The 24,466-nt window shown below is 48.5% G+C and overlaps 1 protein-coding gene across 1 annotated transcript in view; it reads left to right on the top strand.

Annotated features, from left to right (window-relative positions):
• Positions 1-19,122, top strand: part of ppp1r2 (protein phosphatase 1, regulatory (inhibitor) subunit 2) — a 50,276-nt gene extending 31,154 nt beyond the window's left edge. Inside the window, 4 exon segments of the mRNA XM_056277482.1 lie at positions 11,774-11,805; positions 11,808-11,870; positions 13,980-14,189; positions 16,118-19,122. Of these exon segments, the coding sequence (XP_056133457.1) occupies positions 11,774-11,805; positions 11,808-11,870; positions 13,980-14,189; positions 16,118-16,137 (325 nt within the window). The 3' untranslated portion in view covers positions 16,138-19,122.
• The last annotated feature ends 5,344 nt before the right edge of the window (positions 19,123-24,466 follow it).

The following is a 24,466-nucleotide window of genomic DNA, read 5'->3' as shown; positions in this document are numbered from 1 at the left end:
CCTAGAGATTCTATCAGGGCTCGTAGACGGTGGATGATTGACAGTCGAGACGAGGCGTCCTGCTGGGTGTGAACATGATTGACAGCCACGAGAATTGTCCAATCACATCAGATCAAAAAACATCAAAACAATACCAATTCGCTGCCAGTAAAAGTGGGAGTGTCTGGGGCGCCCAGAACTGCGCCCCCTGGAAAACCTGAAGAAACCAATCAGACAGCAGCCTCAGGTCACCTGCTCGCCACAAGTTTGAGGGCTTACATAAGGTATGGTTTGGCTGGCGCCTCTCACCCAGGAAGTATATACAGGAAGTATATGTACCCAGACAGGAAGTATATGTATTCAGACAGGAAGTATATACAGGAAGTATATGTATTCAGACAGAAACCACCCAAACACCATTTGAACCAGTATTTAATGCTGCTGACAGGCGCTCACAGACTGACAACACTTTTATTTCATCATTATTTGCATTATACACCTACATTATAGTTAACATGTTTAAGTAGATTTTCATCCTGGCGGGCTCTGTCCAGGGTGTCTCCCCGCCTGCCGCCCAATGACTGCTGGGATAGGCTCCAGCATCCCCGACCCTGAGAGCAGGATAAGCGGTTCGGATAATGGATGGATGGATGGATATTTGAAGGGGGCAGCGCCCCAGCGCCCTGTACTGGCCAGCCACCACTGGTCATCACCACACATCGTTTGGCTAATGTGGATCATTTGACAGCCGAGCAGGTTGGCTCAGTTATTCTTATTTAATCTAATTTTAGTCACTCGTTTCTTCACTGGGAGGCTGCAGATGACGGCATGGTTCATTGGACCACGATCTATTTTCTTCTTTACTGGAGGCAGACAGACGAGCAGACATTTCAGCTTCAGGCTACCGTCATTACTGAAACATCTGCTTGTCTGTCTTCCAAATACATCAGTAACTGCTGACTGAAGGGGTGGCGGGGGCTGCTAGTACAATTTTGACAACCCTGGGACTCGGCTATAGGCTGTCTGTCTTTGTGTTTCAAGTTCAACTTTATTTTGCTATGAATTTAGAATGCAATGAAATTCTTGTGCTCTGGCTCTCCCTGCCTTAACACAAGGGACACGAGGACATGTCATCTCTCCCTGCCTTGACACAAGGACACACCATCTCTCCCTGCCTTAACACAAGGGACACGAGGACACACCATCTCTCCTTGCCTTAACACAAGGGACACGAGGACACACCATCTCTCCTTGCCTTAACACAAGGGACACAAGGACACACCATCTCTCCTTGCCTTAACACAAGGGACACAAGGACACACCATCTCTCCCTGCCTTAACACAAGGGACACAAGGACACACCATCTCTCCCTGCCTTGACACAAGGACACACCATCTCTCCCTGCCTTAACACAAGGGACATGAGGACACACCATCTCTCCCTGCCTTAACACAAGGGACACAAGAACACACCATCTCTCCCTGCCTTAACACAAGGGACACGAGGACATGTCATCTCTCCCTGCCTTAACACAAGGGACACACCATCTCTCCTTGCCTTAACACAAGGGACACGAGGACACACCATCTCTCCCTGCCTTAACACAAGGGACACAAGGACACACCATCTCTCCTTGCCTTAACACAAGGGACACAAGGACACACCATCTCTCCCTGCCTTAACACAAGGGACACGAGGACACACCATCTCTCCCTGCCTTGACACAAGGGACACGAGGACACACCATCTCTCCTTGCCTTAACACAAGGGACACAAGGACACACCATCTCTCCCTGCCTTAACACAAGGGACACAAGAACACACCATCTCTCCCTGCCTTAACACAAGGGACACAAGGGACACACCATCTCTCCTTGCCTTAACACAAGGGACACGAGGACACACCATCTCTCCCTGCCTTAACACAAGGGACACAAGGACACACCATCTCTCCTTGCCTTAACACAAGGGACACAAGGACACACCATCTCTCCCTGCCTTAACACAAGGGACACAAGGACACACCATCTCTCCCTGCCTTGACACAAGGACACACCATCTCTCCCTGCCTTAACACAAGGGACATGAGGACACACCATCTCTCCCTGCCTTAACACAAGGGACACAAGGACACACCATCTCTCCCTGCCTTGACACAAGAACACACCATCTCTCCCTGCCTTGACACAAGGGACACAAGGACACACCATCTCTCCCTGCCTTGACACAAGGGACACAAGGACACACCATCTCTCCCTGCCTTAACACAAGGGACACAAGGACACACCATCTCTCCCTGCCTTAACACAAGGGACACAAGGACACACCATCTCTCCCTGCCTTGACACAAGAACACACCATCTCTCCCTGCCTTAACACAAGGGACACGAGGACACACCATCTCTCCCTGCCTTAACACAAGGGACACAAGGACACACCATCTCTCCCTGCCTTGACACAAGGGACACAAGGACACACCATCTCTCCTTGCCTTAACACAAGGGACACGAGGACACACCATCTCTCCCTGCCTTAACACAAGGGACACGAGGACACACCATCTCTCCCTGCCTTAACACAAGGGACACAAGGACACACCATCTCTCCCTGCCTTAACACAAGGGACACAAGGACACACCATCTCTCCCTGCCTTAACACAAGGGACACGAGGACACACCATCTCTCCCTGCCTTGACACAAGGGACACAAGGACACACCATCTCTCCCTGCCTTAACACAAGGGACACGAGGACACACCATCTCTCCCTGCCTTAACACAAGGGACACGAGGACATGTCATCTCTCCCTGCCTTAACACAAGGGACACAAGAACACACCATCTCTCCCTGCCTTAACACAAGGGACACAAGGGACACACCATCTCTCCTTGCCTTAACACAAGGGACACGAGGACACACCATCTCTCCCTGCCTTAACACAAGGGACACAAGGACACACCATCTCTCCTTGCCTTAACACAAGGGACACGAGGACACACCATCTCTCCCTGCCTTAACACAAGGGACACAAGGACACACCAACTCTCCCTGCCTTAACACAAGGGACACGAGGACACACCATCTCTCCCTGCCTTAACACAAGGGACACGAGGACACACCATCTCTCCCTGCCTTAACACAAGGGACACAAGGACACACCATCTCTCCTTGCCTTAACACAAGGGACACAAGGACACACCATCTCTCCTTGCCTTAACACAAGGGACACGAGGACACACCATCTCTCCTTGCCTTAACACAAGGGACACGAGGACATGTCATCTCTCCCTGCCTTAACACAAGGGACACAAGAACACACCATCTCTCCCTGCCTTAACACAAGGGACACAAGAACACACCATCTCTCCTTGCCTTAACACAAGGGACACAAGAACACACCATCTCTCCCTGCCTTAACACAAGGGACACGAGGACACACCATCTCTCCCTGCCTTAACACAAGGGACACAAGAACACACCATCTCTCCCTGCCTTAACACGAGGGACACAAGGGACACACCATCTCTCCTTGCCTTAACACAAGGGACACGAGGACACACCATCTCTCCCTGCCTTAACACAAGGGACACAAGGACACACCATCTCTCCCTGCCTTAACACAAGGGACACAAGGACACACCATCTCTCCCTGCCTTAACACAAGGGACACGAGGACATGTCATCTCTCCCTGCCTTGACACGAGGACACACCATCTCTCCCTGCCTTAACGCAAGGGACACGAGGACATGTCATCTCTCCCTGCCTTAACACAAGGGACACACCATCTCTCCTTGCCTTAACACAAGGGACACGAGGACACACCATCTCTCCTTGCCTTAACACAAGGGACACGAGGACACACCATCTCTCCCTGCCTTAACACAAGGGACACGAGGACACACCAACTCTCCCTGCCTGGACACAAGGACACACCATCTCTCCCTGCCTTAACACAAGGGACACGAGGACACACCATCTCTCCCTGCCTTAACACAAGGGACACGAGGACACACCATCTCTCCTTGCCTTAACACAAGGGACACGAGGACATACCATCTCTCCCTGCCTTAACACAAGGGACACGAGGACACACCATCTCTCCCTGCCTTAACACAAGGGACACGAGGACACACCATCTCTCCCTGCCTTAACACAAGGGACACGAGGACACACCATCTCTCCCTGCCTTAACACACGGGACACGAGGACACACCATCTCTCCCTGCCTTAACACAAGGGACACGAGGACACACCATCTCTCCTTGCCTTAACACAAGGGACACGAGGACACACCATCTATCCCTGCCTTGACACAAGAACACACCATCTCTCCCTGCCTTAACACAAGGGACACGAGGACACACCATCTCTCCTTGCCTTAACACAAGGGACACAAGGACACACCATCTCTCCTTGCCTTAACACAAGGGACACGAGGACACACCATCTCTCCCTGCCTTAACACAAGGGAAATGAGGACACACCATCTCTCCTTGCCTTAACACAAGGGACACAAGGACACACCATCTCTCCCTGCCTTAACACAAGGGACACGAGGACACACCATCTCTCCCTGCCTTAACACAAGGGACACAAGGACACACCATCTCTCCCTGCCTTAACACAAGGGACACGAGGACACACCAACTCTCCCTGCCTTAACACAAGGGACACGAGGACACACCATCTCTCCTTGCCTTAACACAAGGGACACAAGGACACACCATCTCTCCCTGCCTTAACACAAGGGACACGAGGACACACCATCTCTCCCTGCCTTAACACAAGGGACACGAGGACACACCATCTCTCCCTGCCTTAACACAAGGGAAATGAGGACACACCATCTCTCCTTGCCTTAACACAAGGGACACAAGGACACACCATCTCTCCTTGCCTTAACACAAGGGACACGAGGACACACCATCTCTCCCTGCCTTAACACAAGGGAAATGAGGACACACCATCTCTCCTTGCCTTAACACAAGGGACACAAGGACACACCATCCTCAAAAAACCCCCACCTGTGCACAGTGAATACATACATTATATACACAATATAGAGTACAGGCTAACACAACATGTAAGGTGCATGTGGGTGTGTCAGCTGTCCAGCAGCCTGACTGCCCGTGGGAAGACACTCTTACTGAGACGGGTGGTGTGTGAGTTGATGCTCCGGTAATGTTTTTCAGATGGAAGGAGGGAGAACAGAACATAAGCGGGGTGGCTGGTGTCCTGCATGATGCTTTGGGCTTTCCCTTTGCAGCGAGTGGTGTAAATGTTATGAAGGTGGGGTAGTTCCACACCATTGATTTTTGCTGCTGTCTCTGCAGTCCTTTGCAGCGAGTGGTGTAAATGTTATGAAGGTGGGGTAGTTCCACGCCATTGATTTTTGCTGCTGTCTCTGCAGTCCTTTGCAGCAGTCTGCAGTCCTGAGCAGTCAGGCTGCCAAACCAGCCTGTGATACAGCCTTCAACACACTCCATGGCACTGAGGTAGACGTCTAGACTCTGCTGTGCCCTCTTCAGGATGCAGTTGGTGTTGAGAGACCATGTGAGGGAGTCTGTGATGTGCAGACTGAGACATCTAAAACTGTCTACAACTTCAACAGATGACCCGTTGATGGAAACGGGAATGTGCTCGTCTCTGGTTTTCTAAAGTCAACAGTGATTTCTTTGGGCTTACTGACATTTAGTCAGAGGTTGTTATCATGGCACCATATGGTTAAGGCTTCCACTTCCCTCCTATAGGCCCTCCCATCACTGTCACTTAGTAGGCCGATCACTGTGGTGTCATCTGCGAATTTAGTGATGCTGCTGTTGTTTTGTCTTCCCCTGGTTGATCTCTTGAGGATGGGAGACACGGGAAGAAGTAAATCCCGTGTCCATCAGAGCAATAGTGGTTTGTCAAAGCAGCTTTTTAGGCAAACGAACCGGTCAGTCCCTGTACAGCTATACCAGCATATGAGAGCTTTTTGATATCTGCTTTAAGTCCAGACTTTCTGTTAGTTAGAGCCTGGCCGATAAATCGGTATCGGCTGATAAATGACAAATAAAAAAGAAATGCGGAGACGGAAGATTGACGTTGTGTAGTTTGCGACTCCACTGTTGGCGACACCACAAACCACGACGGTCCGCTAACCCAAGCAGGGTTGAGCAGAGCAGACCGCAGACAAGTCAGTTTTAAGTTAGATATTTGACAGACGTTCACTCCGCATCCAGCGGCGTCTCCTGCGGTTAAGAGAGGGCGCTCGGAGGTGAGCTAACCGTCCACATACTGCCAACATCGGGTGAAACTGAGAAGAAGCCGCTGGATATGGAGTGAATGTCTGTCGAATACCAACTTAAAACTAACACCACCGCGATGCAGAATAGCCCACAACGGAGGTCACCTGTGTTCATGGTGAGCTGATAATTGTCACGTGAAATACATTACTTGAATCATGAGAAATACCCCCCATCACTTGGCCTCTTGGCCTAAATAAGCCTGACAACATTCATGTCAGCCACGGCTGGTTTGCTGCAGTAACGTGAGAGCCGGTACCGACAGTTGGGTGGTGTAGGCTAAGCTACTGACAAACTTGACTGTAGGTTTATTTATGAAACAGTGTGGCAGGTCTGGCTAGTAAACAAACAGCGGTCCTATCATTTCTCCCTCGTCACTTCTTTTATTTATTTCTATTTATCCCCCCCCCTTTCTCCCCAATTGTATCCAGACAGTTACCCCACTCTTCCGAGCCGTCCCAGTCGCTGCTCCACCCCCTCTGCCAATCCAGGGAGGGCTGCAGACTACCCCATGCCTCCTCCGATTCATGTGGACTCACCAGCCGTTTCTTGTCACCTGACAGTGAGGAGTTTCGCCAGGGGGATGTAGCACGTGGGAGGATCACGCTATCGCCCCCCGAACAGGCACCCCGAGCGACCAGAGGAGGCGCTAGGGCAGCGACCAGGACACATATCCACATCCGGCTTCCCACCCGCAGACACGGCCAATTGTGTCTGTAGGGATCCCCGACCAAGCTGGAGGCAACACGTGGATTCGAACTGGCGATCCCCGTATTGGTAGGCGACGGAAGAGACCGCTACGCTACCCTGACGCCCCTCCCTCATTGCTTCTAAAAAATCTCTGGCAACATCGCCTAAAGCAGCTTATAACGCTGTCCATTGCTAAATTCGGTAGCCACAAAGCAAGCTAATAACATGTTTATCAGTGCAAGATCGCTGATGTTACTGAGCGGTTAAACTCTGGCATTTAACTTATTCTGCCTAAATGAATCAGTGAAAACTATATCTGCGACACTGGACCTTGTGTTGGCCTTTGGTTTAAGTGTATGCATCACTGAAATATGTGATACATGTATGTCGGACCATTTGCCTGTGTTATTTACTGTGATGCTGCCTTTGAATCGCGTGCCCCGGCATGCTCCCTGCACGCTCCCTGCCCACTATTAACCCTTTGATGGCGTCTGAGTTTTCTGTTGCTTTTAAAGATTCTATGCTTCACACCCTGGATGACTCTTGTAATCTCAGTGCTGATGACATTACCACTCTTTTTAACTCTACCTGCACTGACATACTGGACTTGGTTGCTCCTGCTGCAACCAAACACCCTAAACCAGTGACAGAGCCATGGCTCAGTGACACCACTCTCACTCTTAGACGCACATGTAGATGTGCTGAGAGAAAGTGGAAGAAAGACAAACGTCATGTCTCCTTAGGCATTCTAAGAGACTGCTTATCAGAGTACCAGAGCGCCATTAAATCTGCAAAAACACAGTTTCTATCGAACCTTGTGTCCAACAATTGTCATAGGCCCCAGGTTCTTTTTAATACTATTAACTCTCTTATAAATCCATGTGATTCTCCTTGCACCGTGCCAACACCCACGCTCTGTGAAGAATTTCTTAAAGTTTGACAGATAAGATCTCTGCTATTAGGGCCTCACCATCTTCTTCGGCCTCAGATCCTGCTGTTTATTCTATGTGCCCAGCTTTCTTAGAGCAGTTTGAGCCCGTGTCCCTCTCCTTTATATCTGAGGTAGTTAACCATTTGAGGCCTTCACATTGCCCCCTTGACAGTATTCCACCCAGACTGTTAAAGGATGTTTTTACCACTGTTGGTTCTTGTATTGTAAATTTGATAAACACCTCTCTTCTCTCAGGCTGTGTTCTTGCTGCTTTCAAACATGCTGTAGTACAGCCCCTCATCAAAAAGAGTAATCTTGATCCCTCTGTTCTTTCTAATTTTAGGCCAATTTCTAAGCTGCCTTTTCTTTCAAAAGTCGTAGAGAAAGCAGTTTATGTACAATTACAAACGCACCTAGAAATTAATGGTATTTGTGAAAAGTTTCAGCCTGGTTTCAAATCACGCCACAGCACTGAAACAGCCCTTTTAAGAGTTTTTAATGATCTTCTTTTAACTGTGGACTCTGGGAACTCTGCTGTTCTGGTGCTTTTGGACCTGACTGCTGCCTTCGACACGGTTGACCATAATATTCTTTTATCAAGTCTTGAGCTATGTATAGGCGTTAAAGGTACTGTCCTAGAATGGTTCAAGTCTTACCTGTCAGATAGAAGCTTTTCTGTCCATATAGACCAATTTTCTTCAGCTGCGGCCCCACTTAACTGTGGGGTCCCCCAAGGCTCCATTTTGGGCCCCATTCTCTTCTCATTGTATATGCTGCCCTTGGGGTCCATTTTTAAAAAAAAACATATGTCTTTTCATTTTTTTGCTGATGATTTGTAAATCTATCTGCCTATAAAAACAAACAGCAGAGATTCTATACAGGCTTTGTTGAGTTGTTTAAAGGATGTCAAAACATGGATGGAGTTAAATTTCCTGAAACTAAATCAAAATAAGACTGAAAGTATTGTATATGGACAAGCTGATCTTCTGGATGGTTATGATAGCACTCTTGGCCCTTTAGCTTCCTACAGTCACTCTTCTGTTGGGAATCTTGGGGTGATTTTTGACAGCTCTTTTAACTTTGATAAACAAATAAGCTCAGTAGTCAAAACAAGTTGTTTTCTTTTCAATTACGACTTCTGGGAAAAGTAAAGGCCTATCTCCCTCCAAATGATCTTGAAAGGGTAATTCATGCATTTATTACCTCTCGTTTGGATTATTGTAATTCATTGTATGTTGGTGTAGCTCAGTCGTCGCTTCGTTGCCTGCAGCTCGTACAAAATGCAGCTGCTCGCCTTCTGACAGGAAAGAAACGACGTGATCACGTAACGCCTGTACTGGCCTCCTTTCATTGGCTTCCTGTCTGTTTTAGGATTCAGTTTAAGATTTTATTACTCTTTAAATGGGCTGGCACCATCTTATTTATCTGAGCTCATACATCATCGTACACCAGTCAGAACACTCAGGTCAACAAACCAGATGCTCCTACATGTTCCCAGATCCAGGCTTAAGAATAGGGGCGACAGAGCCTTTGCAGCGGCTTCTGCCCCTGATCTCTGGAACAACTTACCAGTACACATAAGATCTGCTCAGACCCCAGAGACTTTTAAATCGTGGTTAAAGACCCACCTCTTCTCGCTGGCATTCAATTCAAGTTGAGCTTGACACTGATTTTATTGTGGAAATATGTTTTTACTCTTATGTTTTATTGTTTACATTTTATATTCTTTATTTTATTATGTCTTCTTTACATATATGTTTATATTCATTTGCGTCACTTATTTTATATTGTATTTTAAGCTTGTGCAGCACTTTGGTTCAACTGTGGTTGTTTAAAATGTGCTATATAAATAAACTTGACTTGACTTACGACTCACATGTCTGTAGCTACAGTCGGTGCATTGGAAATGATTAAACCAGAGGGGACACGTAAATAAACATTAGCTGAACACGTATCTAACATGGCTTGGTAGCCAAACAAAGATATCTAGCTTCTCTTTCAAACGCGTAGCGTGAAATCCCAAAGTCCCAGGTCCTTGTTGCAGACTGTCGTGTAGTATTGGGTGCGTTCAACAGCAGCATTTACTCCAGGTCACTATCAGTTTACTGCATGGTATGAGATGGTTAGGGACAGAATTAGGTGCTGTTCGTGACAATGGAACAAGTTTATTTTTAAACTGCGTTATGTCGTTATCTTGGTGAGGACTTAAATAACTGCATAAAAAATGTTAGGGAAAATCTTTAAGTAATGTCCATCCATCCATCCATCCATCCATCCATTCAGCTTATCCTGCTGTCAGGGTCGTGGGGATATTGGCTGATATATCATTATCAGATTTTTAAATTCCCAAATATTGAAATCGGTATCGGTCTTAAAATTCCTATATCGGGCATCCTGGTGGCGTAGCGGTCTATTCCGTTGCCTGCCAACACGGAGGTCGCTGGTTCGAATCCCCGTGTTACCTCCTGCTTGATTGGGCATCCCTGCAGACACAATTCACCTTTCGCTAAGCCCCGCCCCCTTAGTTACTGTTGCTAAGTCCGTCAAGCTTTAACATTATTTTGCAGTTAATAAAAGTGTTTACTTACCTTGGAGCAGACAAAGCTGTGCTCGTTGATCCTTGAGGGGTTCAACTGGATTTGAGGACGTCCACATAGCTTTATTCACAGCCTACACTTTGCAGGGTTTGATTCTGGTTTTGGAAACGTACACCTCCTTCCAACCTCCCCGGGTAACGAGTGTCACTGTTACAAGTGCCCCCGGCACAACGCTTAACCATAACTAGCTAAAAGTCCACAAAACCAGCCCGAACATGAAGAAAACCTGAAACTTTTGCATCGGAGTCAACGGAGCGCCGCCATGAGCGTGTCGGACCGCTGTCGGAGCCCGTCCTATGCTGCGCTGTGACTGGCCAGTCTGCGTGTCGGGGGCGTGGCTTAGCGAAGGGTGAATTGTCAGTGTGTGCAGGTGGGAAGCCGGATGTGGGTATGTGTCCTGGTTGCTGCACTAGCGCCTCCTCTGGTCAGTCGGGGTGCCTGTTCAGGGGGGGGAGGGGGAACTGGGGGGAATAGCGTGATCCTCCCACGTGCTACGTCCCCCCTGGTGAAACTCCTCACTGTCAGGTGAAAAGAAGCGGCTGGTGACTCCACATGTATGGGAGGAGACATGTGGTAGTCTGCAGCCCTCCCCGGATCGGTGGAGGGGGTGGAGCAGAGACCGGGACGGCTCAGAGGAGGGGGGTAATTGGCTGGATACAATTGGGGAGAAAAGGGGGGGGGGTCAACAACAAAAAAAGAATGTACGGTAAAAGGTGTTTGTAGACTAGACTAGGTCTGTTCTGTCCTCTGTCCCTCATCTGGGTTTGGGTTCCTGTTTGGTTTTTCATCCAGTAGCTCTGGAGTCGTCCATTCAAATCTCTGTTTGGTTTTGATGTGTATATGTATGTGTGTGTGTCTCTGTCTGTCTGTCAGTCTGTTGTTCTCTCATTCTGCCTGTCTCCTTCTAGTCTGTTTGTCTCTGTCAGCCTGGGTCTGTCTCTCTTCCTCCTCCTCCTCCTCCTCCTCCTCCTCCTCCCTCTCTTCCTCTCTCAGCGTCATTGAGATGAACACAGTAGAATACAGTATCACCAAAGCAGACAGCCGCAACACCACACGTAAGACTGATAATAACACATGTCAACACCTCTCTCTCTCTCTCTCTCGCTCTCTCTCTCTCTCTCTCTCTCTCTCTCTCTCTCTCTCTCTCTCTCTCTCTCTCTCTCTCTCTCTCTCTCTCTCTCTCTCTCGCTCCCCCCCCCTCTCTCTCTCTTTCTCCCTCTCTCTCTCTCTCTCTCTCTCTCTCCCTCCCTCTCCCTCTCTCTCTCTCTCTCTCTCTCTCTCTCTCTCTAGGCTTGCAGCAGCAGAAGGCTCAGAGCCTCGCTTTATGAGGAGGAGGAGGAAGAGGAGAGCAGTGAAGAGGAGGAAGAGCTAACTCCTGAAGAACAAGGTTCATACACACACACACCCACAGGCGTTGTGCCCCCACTCAGACACATACAAACATACACGCTTACACACAAGACACAAGACACAAGACACATACATGTATATGTTTGCACATATACAGACGACTGTTCCCTTTACCACATATACAGACGACTGTTCCTTTACCACATATACAGACGACTGTTCCCTTTACCACATATACAGACGACTGTTCCCTTTACCACATCCACGTGCTCTGTTCTGTGACCACATGAACACAGCATGTTTGTTCAGTGTGCGTCTGACCTTTGTATGACCAAGAATGAGAAAGTACAGCAAAGTATACAGAGGAAGAGGTTGGCAAAGAAGAAGTGGGATAATCAGAGAGATGAAGAAAGTCGACAGGGAGATGCAGCGTAAAGTGAAGAGAGAGGTGGTGAAGGTAAAGGAAAAGGTGTATGGTGAGCTGTATGACAGGTTAGACACTAAGGAAGGAGAAAAGGACTTGTACCGACTGGCTAGACAGAGGGACCAAGCTGGGAAGGATGTGCAGCAGGTTAGGGTGATCAAGGATAGAGATGGAAATGTGCTGACAAGTGAGGAGAGTGTGCTGAGAAGGAGGAAGGAGTAATTTGAGGAGCTGATGAATGAAGAGAATAAGAGAGAGAGAAGGTTGGATGATGTAGGGATAGTGAATCAGGAAGTGCAGTGGATTAACAAGGAGGAAGTGAGGGCAGCTGTGAAGAGGATGAAGAGTGGAAAGGCAGCTGGTCCAGATGACATAGTACCTGTGGAGGCATGGAGGTGTCTTTATGCATGCTCAATAATCCAGGTCAGAAAATGAAAGGAGGTTGAGTCAGTTCCTCTGGACACTACGTCTATTGACAGATACGTTTCATCACTCATCTACGTGACCTCTTCAGTCTCCTAGACTGAAGTGAAGTGAAGGAGTGAAGGGTACCAGCAAGAGTTAAAGGGAAGGTTTACAAGATGGTAGTGAGACCAGCTATGTTGTATGGTTTGGAGACAGTGGCACTGATGAAAAGACAGGAGGTGGAGCTGGAGGTGGCAGAGATGAAGATGATAAGATTTTCATTGGGAGTGATGAAGAAGGACAGGATTAGGAACGAGTATATTAGAGGGACAGCTCAGGCTGGACGGTTTGGAGACAAAGCAAGAGAGACAAGATTGAGATGGTTTGGACATGTGTGGAGGAGAGATGCTGGGTATATTGGGAGAAGGATGCTGAATATGGAGCTGCCAGGGAAGAGGAGAAGAGGAAGGCCAAAGAGGAGGTTTATGGATGTGGTGAGGGAGGACATGCAGGTGGCTGGTGTGACAGAGGAAGATGCAGAGGACAGGAAGAGATGGAAACGGATGATCCACTGTGGCGCCCCCTAACGGGAGCAGCCGAAAGAAGTAGTAGTAGTAGTAGTAGTAGTAGTAGCAATAGTAGTAGTAGTAGTAGTAACAGTAGTAGTAGTAACAATAGTAGTAGTAGTAGTAGTGGTAGTAGTAGTAGTGGTAGTTCATAACGAATTCCATCCTATCATACATCCATCATCTATAACTGCTTAATCCAATTCAGGGTCACCCAGCCTAAGGCATGCTGGGATAGACTCCATTCAGCCTGGACAGGTCACCTGTCAATCACAGGATCCACACATACACATTGTCTCACACCATTTACACCTACGGGCAACGTAGAGATCCCCATTCACCGAACATGTAGGCCGTTTGGATGGTGGGAGGAGACCAGTGCTGACATGGAGAGAACATGCAAGCTCCACACAGAACCCCCTCGCTATGAGGCAGCGGTGCCGACCAGTAAGCCACTGCTGCCTCTTAACGAGTTAAACCAGCTAGTAAACCAGGATTGTCCCTGAGCAGATCCGGTCGGCTGTGGGTTTGACAGTCAACTGAATGTTTGAAAGATGTGGACATGCTGATATTCCTGAATGAGCCACACAGGCTTATTTTATTGTTTTTGTGTTTATTTATGGTTTTATTCGAACTTCAATGTCTCTTTGACAATGCAGTTACTGCATTGTAAAGCAAGTGAGGTCCCCTGGTCAAATGTTTTAGGACCACTTCAGGTCCAGTTCTAAAGACGTCCCCCATGTCTCCGCAGCCAAGAAGAAGCAGTTCCAGATGATGAGGAAGATGCATTACAACGAGGGCCTGAACATCAAGCTGGCCCGCCAGCTCATCGCCAGCGAGCTGGATGAGGAAGACGAAGACGAAGACGAGGAGATGAGGGACGACTCAGAGGAGGCGAGTGAACAAGTGAGGGAGGAGGGGGAGGAAACGGAGGACATCAGTGTGGACCCGCCGCAGGAGGGTGAGACAGATTCTAGGCGATGATGGACAAATGTCGAGTGTGTCAGAGTTTGGGTAAAAGTCTTCTTGCGTAGGTGGCACGACATTAAAAGTTTTATGACTCGCTCTGTTCAGAATCACTGGTTCTCCACTCAGTCCTCAGGTCCCCCCGATCTGCTGGTTTTCTGTCCCACCAGGTAGTCCAACATGTCCCCTGTTGTACCGGGGTCTAAAACTTCCCTGATCCGATAGAAAGAGTACCTGACAGAATAGAAGACTAGCAGTACTGGGAGGGGGGGGGGGGGACCATGGTTCTGAATATCAGCCCTTCTGTCAAACATGTAAATCTATTGACCTTTCATGAAAATGTAAAGGTGAGTCACATGTTCCAGCGGGTAAACACTAACGTATACATGACTCTAATGGGGTGTTTCTCTTACATCATTAAAATCAGGCTCAAGCTAATGAACCTTAGCTAACGGTCCAACACCTGAGGATCTGCAGTGTCGACATGAGATTTGCAATGGGGGCGTCTGGGTGGCGTAGCGGTCTATTCAGTTGCTTACCAACACGGGGGTCGCCGGTTCGAATCCCCGTGTTACCTCCGGCTTGGTCGGGCGCCCCTACAGACACAATTGGCCGTGTCTGCGGGTGGGAAGCCGGATGTGGGTGTGTGTCCTGGTCGCTGCACTAGCGCCTCCTCTGATCGGTCGGGGCGCCTGTTCAGGGTAGAGGGGGAACTGGGGGGAATAGCGTGCTCCTCCCACGCGCTACGTCCCCCTGGTGAAACTCCTCACTGCCAGGTGAAAAGAAGCGGCTGGTGACTCCACATGTATGGGAGGAGGCATGTGGTAGTCTGCAGCCCTCCTGGATCAGCAGAGGGGGCGGAGCAGAGACCGGGACGGCTCAGAAGAGTGGGGTGATTGGCCAAGTACAATTAGGGAGAAAAGGGGGGGGGTCCAAAAAAGAAAACTGTGTGGGTATCAACAGCACTTGCTGTAAATTTCAAGACGAGTACTGCAGGCTCTCACGTGTCGTCGTAGGACAGCAGGCCACGCTTTCTATGGCACCTGAGAGGAGGCTGTGTGCAGATGACTGGAAGTGAGGGAGGTCAGTAGACAACTGACTAGTTAGTTGCCTGAAACCTGGAGTACGTTACTCTACTGTTTCATCTACTCATTAGTAGAATGTCTTAAACAATTAGTAATTGTCAGAGCATGGAGGAGGAGGAGGAGGAGGAGTAGGAGTGTGTTGGGTGGTAGATGTTGAGCTAAATGACATCCAGTTTTCTGGACCGGTTTAGTCAGCCCAGTGTACTGTACATTAAATCATCAAATATGACTCATCTCTCTCTCTGTGTCTGTCTCTCTGTCTCTCTCTGTCTCTCTGTCTCTCTCTGTCTCTCTCTCTCTCTCTCTCTCTCTCTCTCTCTCTGTCTCTCTGTCTCTCTCTGTCTCTCTCTCTCTCTCTCTCTCTCTCTCTCTCTCTCTCTCTGTGTCTGTCTCTCTGTGTGTCTGTCTCTCTCTCTGTGTTTCTCTGTGTCTGTCTCTCTGTGTCTGTCTCTCTCTCTCTCTCTCTCTCTCTCTGTGTCTGTCTCTCTGTGTGTCTGTCTCTCTCTCTGTGTCTGTCTCTCTGTGTCTCTCTCGCTCTGTGTCTGTCTCTCTGTGTGTCTGTCTCTCTCTCTGTGTTTCTCTCTGTGTCTGTCTCTCTGTGTCTGTCTCTCTGTGTGTCTGTCTCTCTCTCTGTGTTTCTCTCTGTCTCTCTCTCTCTCTCTCTCTCTCTCTCTCTCTCTCTCTCTCTCTCTCTCTCTGTGTCTGTCTCTCTGTGTGTCTGTCTCTCTCTCTGTGTTTCTCTCTGTGTCTGTCTCTCTGTGTCTGTCTCTCTGTCTCTCTCTCTCTCTCTGTCTCTCTCTCTCTCTCTGTCTCTCTCTCTCTGTGTCTGTCTCTCTAGCTGACTCTCTGGACTCTTAGAGAAGGTTCCTCGCCGCCTGCTGTGTGTTCACGGTGTGTCTCGGCTCATGTGTCCTCCAGACAGACAGATGGCGCTGCTGCTCCCTGTGTTCCTGTGCTGAACCATAAAGCAGACACCACCTCACCACCCATAGCAGCTTCCTCAGTATAACAGCCAGTAACTCCCCCCCCCCCTGCTCACCGGTGTGTGTCTGTTGCTCCTGCAGACAGCAATACAACCCTCCCACATAACTCTAGAAATGTTCTTCAGCTACTTTTCACTCCCACAAGTGTTGCGGCACAAAAACAAAAGATTTGCAGACCCCGTCGGTGTCCTCCTTTGTTGCCAAGACCCCCCCCCCTTTCTCCTCCTCCTCCTCCTTTACCAAACCGTCGACGCTACAAGGAATTTACAAATCTTATTCCGGAAGGAAGATTTACAGACCCCCCCCCTCCCCCAAGACTGTCAAAAAACAGACCAATCAGCCGGGGCTCTCCTCCTCCTCCTCCTCCTCCTCCTCCTCCTTCTTCTTCTTCTTCTTCTTCTCTTCTCACCTCTCTCGGTCTGTTCGTCTGTCTCGTGGCTTTTCAGAAGCTGGTGGAAAACCTCCACAGAGGCCTCCCCGTTTAGGACAGAGAGGCTGCTGGGTAAAGGGGGCGAGGTTCACATGTGTTTTGTTTTTTTATTATTATTATGATGGCTACTTCCTGCTCCACCGCTCCCAGTCAGCACCTTTTTGTGAAAGAAGTGTGAAGTCCTGAAAAGTGAAGCGGGCGGTTTGTTTCTGGGCATCGCCCGGTTTCATGTGACGAGGGTGGAGGGCCCGCGTGGTGTGAGCGGTGCCGGAGGGAGGAGATTTGTTCTGAGGAGTCGGACCGAACAGTGTGATGGTATTAGTACTCGCTGTAGATCATATCAGAATTTTACCCACCGACATATAGCCGACACGACCTGAACTCCACCCAGGAGCTTTAGAAAAGGATCTGCTTCCTGCAACTGACAGCTGACGATGTATTTACCGCTTCTGGATAGCTATTGATAGTTTGGCTTCATGGCGAGGCTCAAGTTATATAACGTGGCCGAATAGTAAACCGTGACATGCCTGGGCTGCTCTCTCGGTGTGAACGAGGTTCGAGTCGCCTTGCTTATCGGCCAACGCACACAAACACACACACAGCACCACCACACCACCTCTTACATCCTTCTTGCAGATGCATAAAATGATTCCTCAAATCAGGTGGAGTTGCTCCCAGTCGCCCTCCGCCGTGCACTTCCCCCCCAGTGCTGTAGGTGGTGCAAGACATCGTCTCTGATGCAGACAGGGTGGGCTGACTTGTGGGTAAAGTGCCCTGTGTGTTTTGTGTTCGTAGACCGGACCGAGCCAGATGGCAGGTCTCGAGCAGCGCCGACGCTCTGCTGGGCCGACGCGCTTTCACTCGGAGACGGCGGGAGAGGCCGTGTCGACGTCACGGGTGGCAGCGATGGCATATGCTACTGATAACCAGGACGATGTCCTGGACAGACGGGCGGCTCCTGTCTGACTTAACGGTTCCCAGCTCCTGCTCCGGTGTCCAGACACACGGACCGGGTGGAGCGACTTCCTGTGCCAGAGTTGTGTTTCATGAGGGTGTTTCGGTTCATCCCTCTCAGATGTTTTGGAGAAACAACCTTGTCGGTATTCCATGCTCAAGTCTGCATGGAATACTGTCGGTTTCCCGTGCAGACTGAAGCACACAGTGGCGGGGAGTGGTAATGCAGCACTTTTAGATTTTTTTTTTTCCTTTTTGAGAACTTTTATTTTCAGAAAACATTTTTGTAAATGAAAGGCAAGCTGAAATTATTGGTTGAGTTCTTTGGACTCTGACGGGTGTGGAGGGCACACCAGGACACGGGGTGGCTGATGGGTAATAGGAGGGGTGCCTGGCTGACAGTGCCTGTTCTGTGCCAAGCCAACCTTATCGAGAGAGAGAGAGAGCGTGACACAGGTGCGGCTACACACACACACACACACACACACACACACACACACACACACACAGACACACACAGACACACACACACACACACACACACACTATCACTTTTAGGTTTTAGCCGGCCTGGCGAACGCCTCACCTCTGTCCATCCAAACTATAGAACCCAGTGAAGGAGGGAAACTAACTGGACCGTCAGTGTGAGTCACTGACTCTTTCTGTCATATATTTTATTAAAAGCCAGAGGTGGGCAAATTTCCTGTTGGGCAGCAGTGGCGGCTGGCCAGTAGAGGGCGCTGGGGCACCGCCCCCTTCAAATACCAAGAGATGAAATCTACTTATACATGTTAAATATAATTTAGTTGTATAATGCAAATGATTATGAAATAAAATTGTTTTTGATCTAATGTGACTGGACAATTCTCGTGGCTGTCAATCATGTCAACCATAACGCCTCGACTCAACTGTCAGTCATCCACCATCTACGAGCCCTGATAAAATCTATAGGCTACACTGTCCTTATTAACGCTGTGACTGTGTGGACACTAAAGCAGCTGTCAGGTGTGCTGCGCCAAGCTAAATTGCGCCCCCCCCCCCAAATCTGTGGCACCAGCCGCCACTGTCGAGCAGCAGGTCAGGTTTAGTCTCTTCATCAAGGTTTCTTTGGCAGTTTTTGGAAGTGCAGAAATCGAAGCAACCACCTCCAGTTGGAAATGACCTCACAAAGCCATTCGGCCATTGCCCCACTGTAGTCCAAAAACGACGTTTGGGAAAACCCACTCAATTACTGGTGACCCACCCGCTCAGGTGTCCGAAAGACTGGAACAACTTGATTCCACCAAGTCCATCCGGTTACGTCTGTTGAAGTGTCTGGAACAAAGGAGCTGGGAAATGTTTAGAAGAAGAGCCGTTTTATCAATGCTACTGAAGTCAGTCCCTGCTCTTTGTATTTATGGGGATTTTATGTCAAATAGCAGTTGTAGAAAGTGTTGAAATCAACCTGATCATTACCAGCGTTTAAAAATTGAGGATTGAGGAAGAGGAGGGTGTAATATGTGATAAACTCCTGATTGAAGGCCGGCTGTTAATTCAAATGTCGAGGAAGTATGGCGACTAATATATTGATCTAATATTCAGAGTGATTGGTTTATTATAGATTTATTATATATAGGCGGAACGGTGGCGCAGTGGTTAGCGCAGTCGCCTCACAGCAAGAAGGTCCTGGGTTTGAGCCCCGGGGTAGTCCAACCTCGGGGGTCGTCCCGGGTCGTCCTCTGTGTGGAGTTTGCATGTTCTCCCCATGTCTGCGCGGGTTTTCTGCGGGGGCTTCGGTTTCCTCCCACAGTCCAAAGACATGTAGGTCAGGTGAATCAGACATATAGGTCAGGTGAATCGGCTGTACTACATTGCCCTTAGGTGTGAGTGTGTGGGCCCTGTGATGGCCTGGTGGCCTGTCCAGGGTGTCTCCCTGCCTGCCACCCAGTGACTGCTGGGATAGCCTCCAGCATCCCGCGACCCCGATTGGGATAAGCAGCTTGGATGATGGACGGACGGATGGATGGATGGTTTATTACGACATCATACTGAAATCCGACACAGACGTTTTGCTCCGGAAGAAGGACGTGGTCTTGAAATGAGAAGGGAAGCTGAATAGATCATTTCTGAGGTTGCTGGTGTTTTGATATTTTTGTACGTCTCTTGAATTTGTGATTGGCCATTAAGAGTTGAACCCTGCTCAAAATGGAAAACCGTAAGCGTGACACGTCATCAGAAACCCAAACATCTTTTTTTAATGTTTAAAACATCTTTATCTCACGGCTCCTTCATGTTAGCCCAGCGCATGTTCAGCCAGGGCTACTAGCTAGCTAGCTAGCTAACTAGTTAACCCACCCACTCGCTCTGCCTGTTCTCATGTTTTCACCTGTCAGACTGATAAATACCGCCATCAGTACTATAATAAATGCTACAGCGAAGGACTGCAATAACAGACTCCAATAAAGGACGTGACTAGAATCAATGGAAAACATTAATAATGATAATAATAATAATAGATTAAACATTACCAACCACAGACTATGTGGGCCAGCATGTAGCTGATGTCTGCTGGTACATTACCACCTTGTATTAAAGTGTGACATATTAAAACCTTTTTAGTTAAAATTAATTTTTCATTTAATTATTGAATAATCTATCAGGTATGTTTTCAATTAATCATTTAGTCTATAAAAAGTAATGAAAAATAATCACAAATGTCCATCACGAGTTCCTTGAGCCCAAGTGTCTTCTCGTTACTTGATCTGACCAGCAGGCAAAACCACCCTGAAGTGTTCATAACGCTAGAGTGTAACTTGATAATGACTGAAATCTGTGGTTCTCAATCAGGTCCTCAGATACTACCAGTACTGCTGGTTTTCTGTTCCAGGTGTACAATCTCCCTGATTGGAGGCGGGATAACTAATAAAATCATAATCAGTTAATAATAATTAGAATTGATGAATTGACCGGGACTGTATCAGGACTGTATCAGGGCTCTACAGATAAAACTGACTTGACTTGACTGGGGCTGTTTCATCTGCCCTGTGGTAGAAAAGCAGCTTTAGTCACTGGATCACATTCGACAAACGGCTAAAATATTTTATAAACTCGTCAATACTTATTATGCTTCATGCCGATTGTTACGGCAGCAGGGTGGCCCAGTGGTTAGCAGTGTTCCTCACAGCAAGAAGGTCCTGGGTTCGAACCCCAGGCCATCCCAGGTCCTCTCTGTGTGGAATTTGCATGTTCTCCCCGTGTCTGCGTGGGTTTCCTCCCACCATCATAAATACATGCATGTTAATGTTAGGGTTGATATTCCTGCCTGTGTCCCTGAGCAAGGCAATGGAAAGAAGAACAGGAGTTGGTCCCCGGGCGCCGCAGCTGCCCACCGCTCCTATACGACAGGGTGGTTACACGCGGAGACACGTTCACTGTAAGACTACAACGTCAGATGAAGTGGCTCTCCTTGTTTCTGGACAGGACTGGTCAACTGGAAAAACTACAGCGGAGACCCGCGTCTAACAGTGTCCGTCCGTCCGTCTTGCTTGGCCTCTTTACAGACAGACACCCAGCTCTTCCTAAAGCCGCTACAGCCGCGCCATTACTCTGATGACGTCACTGTTCACGCCAAACGCGAAGCGAATTTTCGCGTCGCTTTACGTGCGCGAGTTTGATCGCGGGATCATTTGTTTTTATTCGCGTTACTCGCGCGAGTTTGGCAGCAGGCTCGAGTACGCGAACCCGCGAATTCTCTCCCGGAGAAGAGGAGAGGAGATAGAGATTCTCCTGACGACGGACTTTCTCCTGACGACTGACTTTCTCCTGGCGACTGACATTCTCCTGATGTCTGACGTTCTCCTGGCGACTGACTTTCTCCTGACAACTGACGTTCTCCTGGCGACTGACTTTCTCCTGACGACTGACGTTCTCCTGGCGACTGACGTTCTCCTGATGACTGACGTTCTCCTGACGACTGACTTTCTCCTGACGACTGACGTTCTCCTGGCGACTGACGTTCTCCTGATGTCTGACGTTCTCCTGACGACTGACGTTCTCCTGACGACTGACTCTCTCCTGACGACTGACTCTCTCCTGGCGACTGACGTTCTCCTGATGTCTGACTTTCTCCTGACGACTGACGTTCTCCTGACGTCTGACTTTCTCCTGATGTCTGACTTTCTCCTGGCGACTGACGTTCTCCTGGCGACTGACGTTCTCTTGGCGACTGACGTTCTCTTGATGTCTGACGTTCTCCTGACGTCTGACGTTCTCCTGGCGACTGACGTTCTCCTGGCGACTGACGTTCTCCTGACGACTGACGTTCTCTTGACGACTGACGTTCTCCTGGCGACTGACGTTCTCTTGATGTCTGACGTTCTCCTGACGTCTGACGTTCTCTTGACGTTTGACGTTCTCTTGATGTCTGACGTTCTCTTGACGTCTGACGTTCTCTTGATGTCTTACGTTCTGACGAATCTCAGCGCGAATTTCTCGCTCAAGTTGAATATTTTCAACTCGCGCGAATGAATTCGCGTCATTCGCGTCGCCCGGCTCGCGAAAAAATGGCTTCGTGTTTGGTGTGAACACAACATAAGCCCCGCCCCCAGGACACGGACGGCGGATGCGGTTGCTCCCACTTCCGCTTTGGTCTTTTTTTTGTCCTTAAAGCTCGTGAACGACAGGGGGACGCCGTTGCAGAAAGAAAAGTGGAGGGATTAAATTTAATGATTCTTCTTGATTTAAGACGAGAGAAAGAAATGACTGACGTGATGGCGTCACTCGTCGGTGGTTCTCACCCGGCGGATGTGCCGCTTCCTGTCTGTGTTGAATGATTTGGCTTCACTTCCTCTTTTTAATCCTGTGCACTTTCATCGCCTCAAATCCGCCTCACGTTTTGTTCAGCAATAATTCCTCCATGTTTGACTTGTGTTGTCAGGTAGATTAACGGCAGATTCCCAGTCTGCTCAGTATGTTTGTGCCCAGGAACCATCTTTGACTCATGTGTGGTTTTGTATTTCAAATTTGCATGTTCTTAATTACAAGGATGTGTGTATTTTTGTTTATTAAATGACGTTATTAAGGACGAGTGTCTGTTGGACTGATGTTTTTTTTCCCCTGAAGTTGGCTGAATAATGCGACCGAATAACTCAATCCAGGGTCTCTGGAATCTCGATCCTGGTTTTCAAATCTACACAACCCACCCCCACCCCCCCTCACACTTTATCCTATTCCTTCTAAGCCGCTGTGTGGACTGCCTGCTGCTGAATTCACCGTCCAGAGTCCCATGAAGAACATCAGCCACCTCAGACCACCACTTTAACTAGACCACAACCTGGAAAACCCTGTGGAGCTCTTTTTCAATCAGTATAAATAAATAAAAACATATAAACATTAGTAAAAGCTTTCATAAAGACATAAGTTTTAAGATGAGATTTAAAAGAAGCTAGAGACTTGGTTTGTCTTACTTCAACAGGAAGAGAGCTCCATAGTGTGGGGGGCCCAAACAGCAAAAGCCTGATCACCCTCTGTGACAAACCCGAGACCTGGGAATAACCAGCAGGGCGCCATCTGTAGGCCTTAATGGTCGAGAGGGCGTATACCAGGTCAATAAATCACACATGGATGTACCAGCAAGACCATTTAAGGCCTTCAAAGTGAGCAATAAAATGTCAAAATCAACTCGAACTATAACAGGGAGCCAATGTAGGGAGGCAAGCACAGGAGTGATGGGGACGTGCCTTCTTGTCCCGCTAATGAGCCGAGTAGAGACATGTTGTACCGACTGCAGACGGTGGAGGGAGCCCTTGCTGATACCCGAGTAGAGTGCGTTACAATAGTCAAGCTGAGAATAGATAAAAGTATGTTCAACTTTTTGCAATTGATAAAAATTACTTAATTTTGGAGATTACTTTGAGCTGGAGAAATGTTAGATTTATTATATTAGAGGGACAGCTCAGGTTGGACGGTTTGGAGACAAAGCAAGAGAGACAAGATTGAGATGGTGTGGACGTGTGGAGGAGAGATGCTGGGTATACTGGGAGAAGGATGCTGAATATGGAGCTGCCGGGGAAGAGGAGAAGAGGAAGGCCAAAGAGGAGGTTTATGGATGTGGTGAGGGAGGACATGCAGGTGGCTGGTGTGACAGAGGAAGATGCAGAGGACGGGAAGAGATGGAGACAGATGATCCGCTGTGGCGCTCCCTAACGGGAGCAGTCGAAAGTAATAGTAGTAGCTTGAGCTAGAGAAAGCATGACTGAACAACATGTTTGATGGACCTGCTGGTGAAGACCGCAGGGAGTGAGATGGAGTGTAAGTCTGAAGGAGGTCTGTGAGATAAGCAGGGGATAGATTATGAAGAGCTCTGAATGTTAATAACACATTTTTAAAATGAATCCGCCACGACACAGGAAGCCAGTGTAATTGAATCAGCAGGGGAGAGACATAGTCAGTGGACTTTAAGCATGTCGGTGCTGCAGAATTCTGGATGACTTGAATTCAGTGGAGTTTGTTGGGGATGCCTGCCAGGATCGCATTGCAGTAGTCAATGCGCGATGTGACCAAAGCAGTGACTAAGACTTAGGTGGAGTGCTGTGTTAAAGCAGGGCGTAGTCTGAAGATGTTTCACAGATGGAAAAAGGCAATCCGGGAGACATTGTTTATATGACTGGAAAAAGAACGGGTACTATCAAGGATAACACCAAGGCCGTTAGCCTGAGATGAGACAGGTATGGTGGGTCCAGCAATGGGGAGTTAGCAAATATTAATTTTTGAGAGTGTAGATTTAGTGCCAATGAGGAGTAGCTCAGTTTTACTACAGTTGAAATTCAGTTGACAGTTAGTC

The sequence above is a fragment of the Lampris incognitus genome, chromosome 3 (genome assembly GCF_029633865.1).
Source record: "Lampris incognitus isolate fLamInc1 chromosome 3, fLamInc1.hap2, whole genome shotgun sequence".
Lineage (NCBI taxonomy): Eukaryota > Metazoa > Chordata > Actinopteri > Lampriformes > Lampridae > Lampris > Lampris incognitus.
The sequence above is the reverse complement of the archived record's forward strand: the minus strand, read 5'-3'. Positions and strand labels throughout refer to the sequence as shown.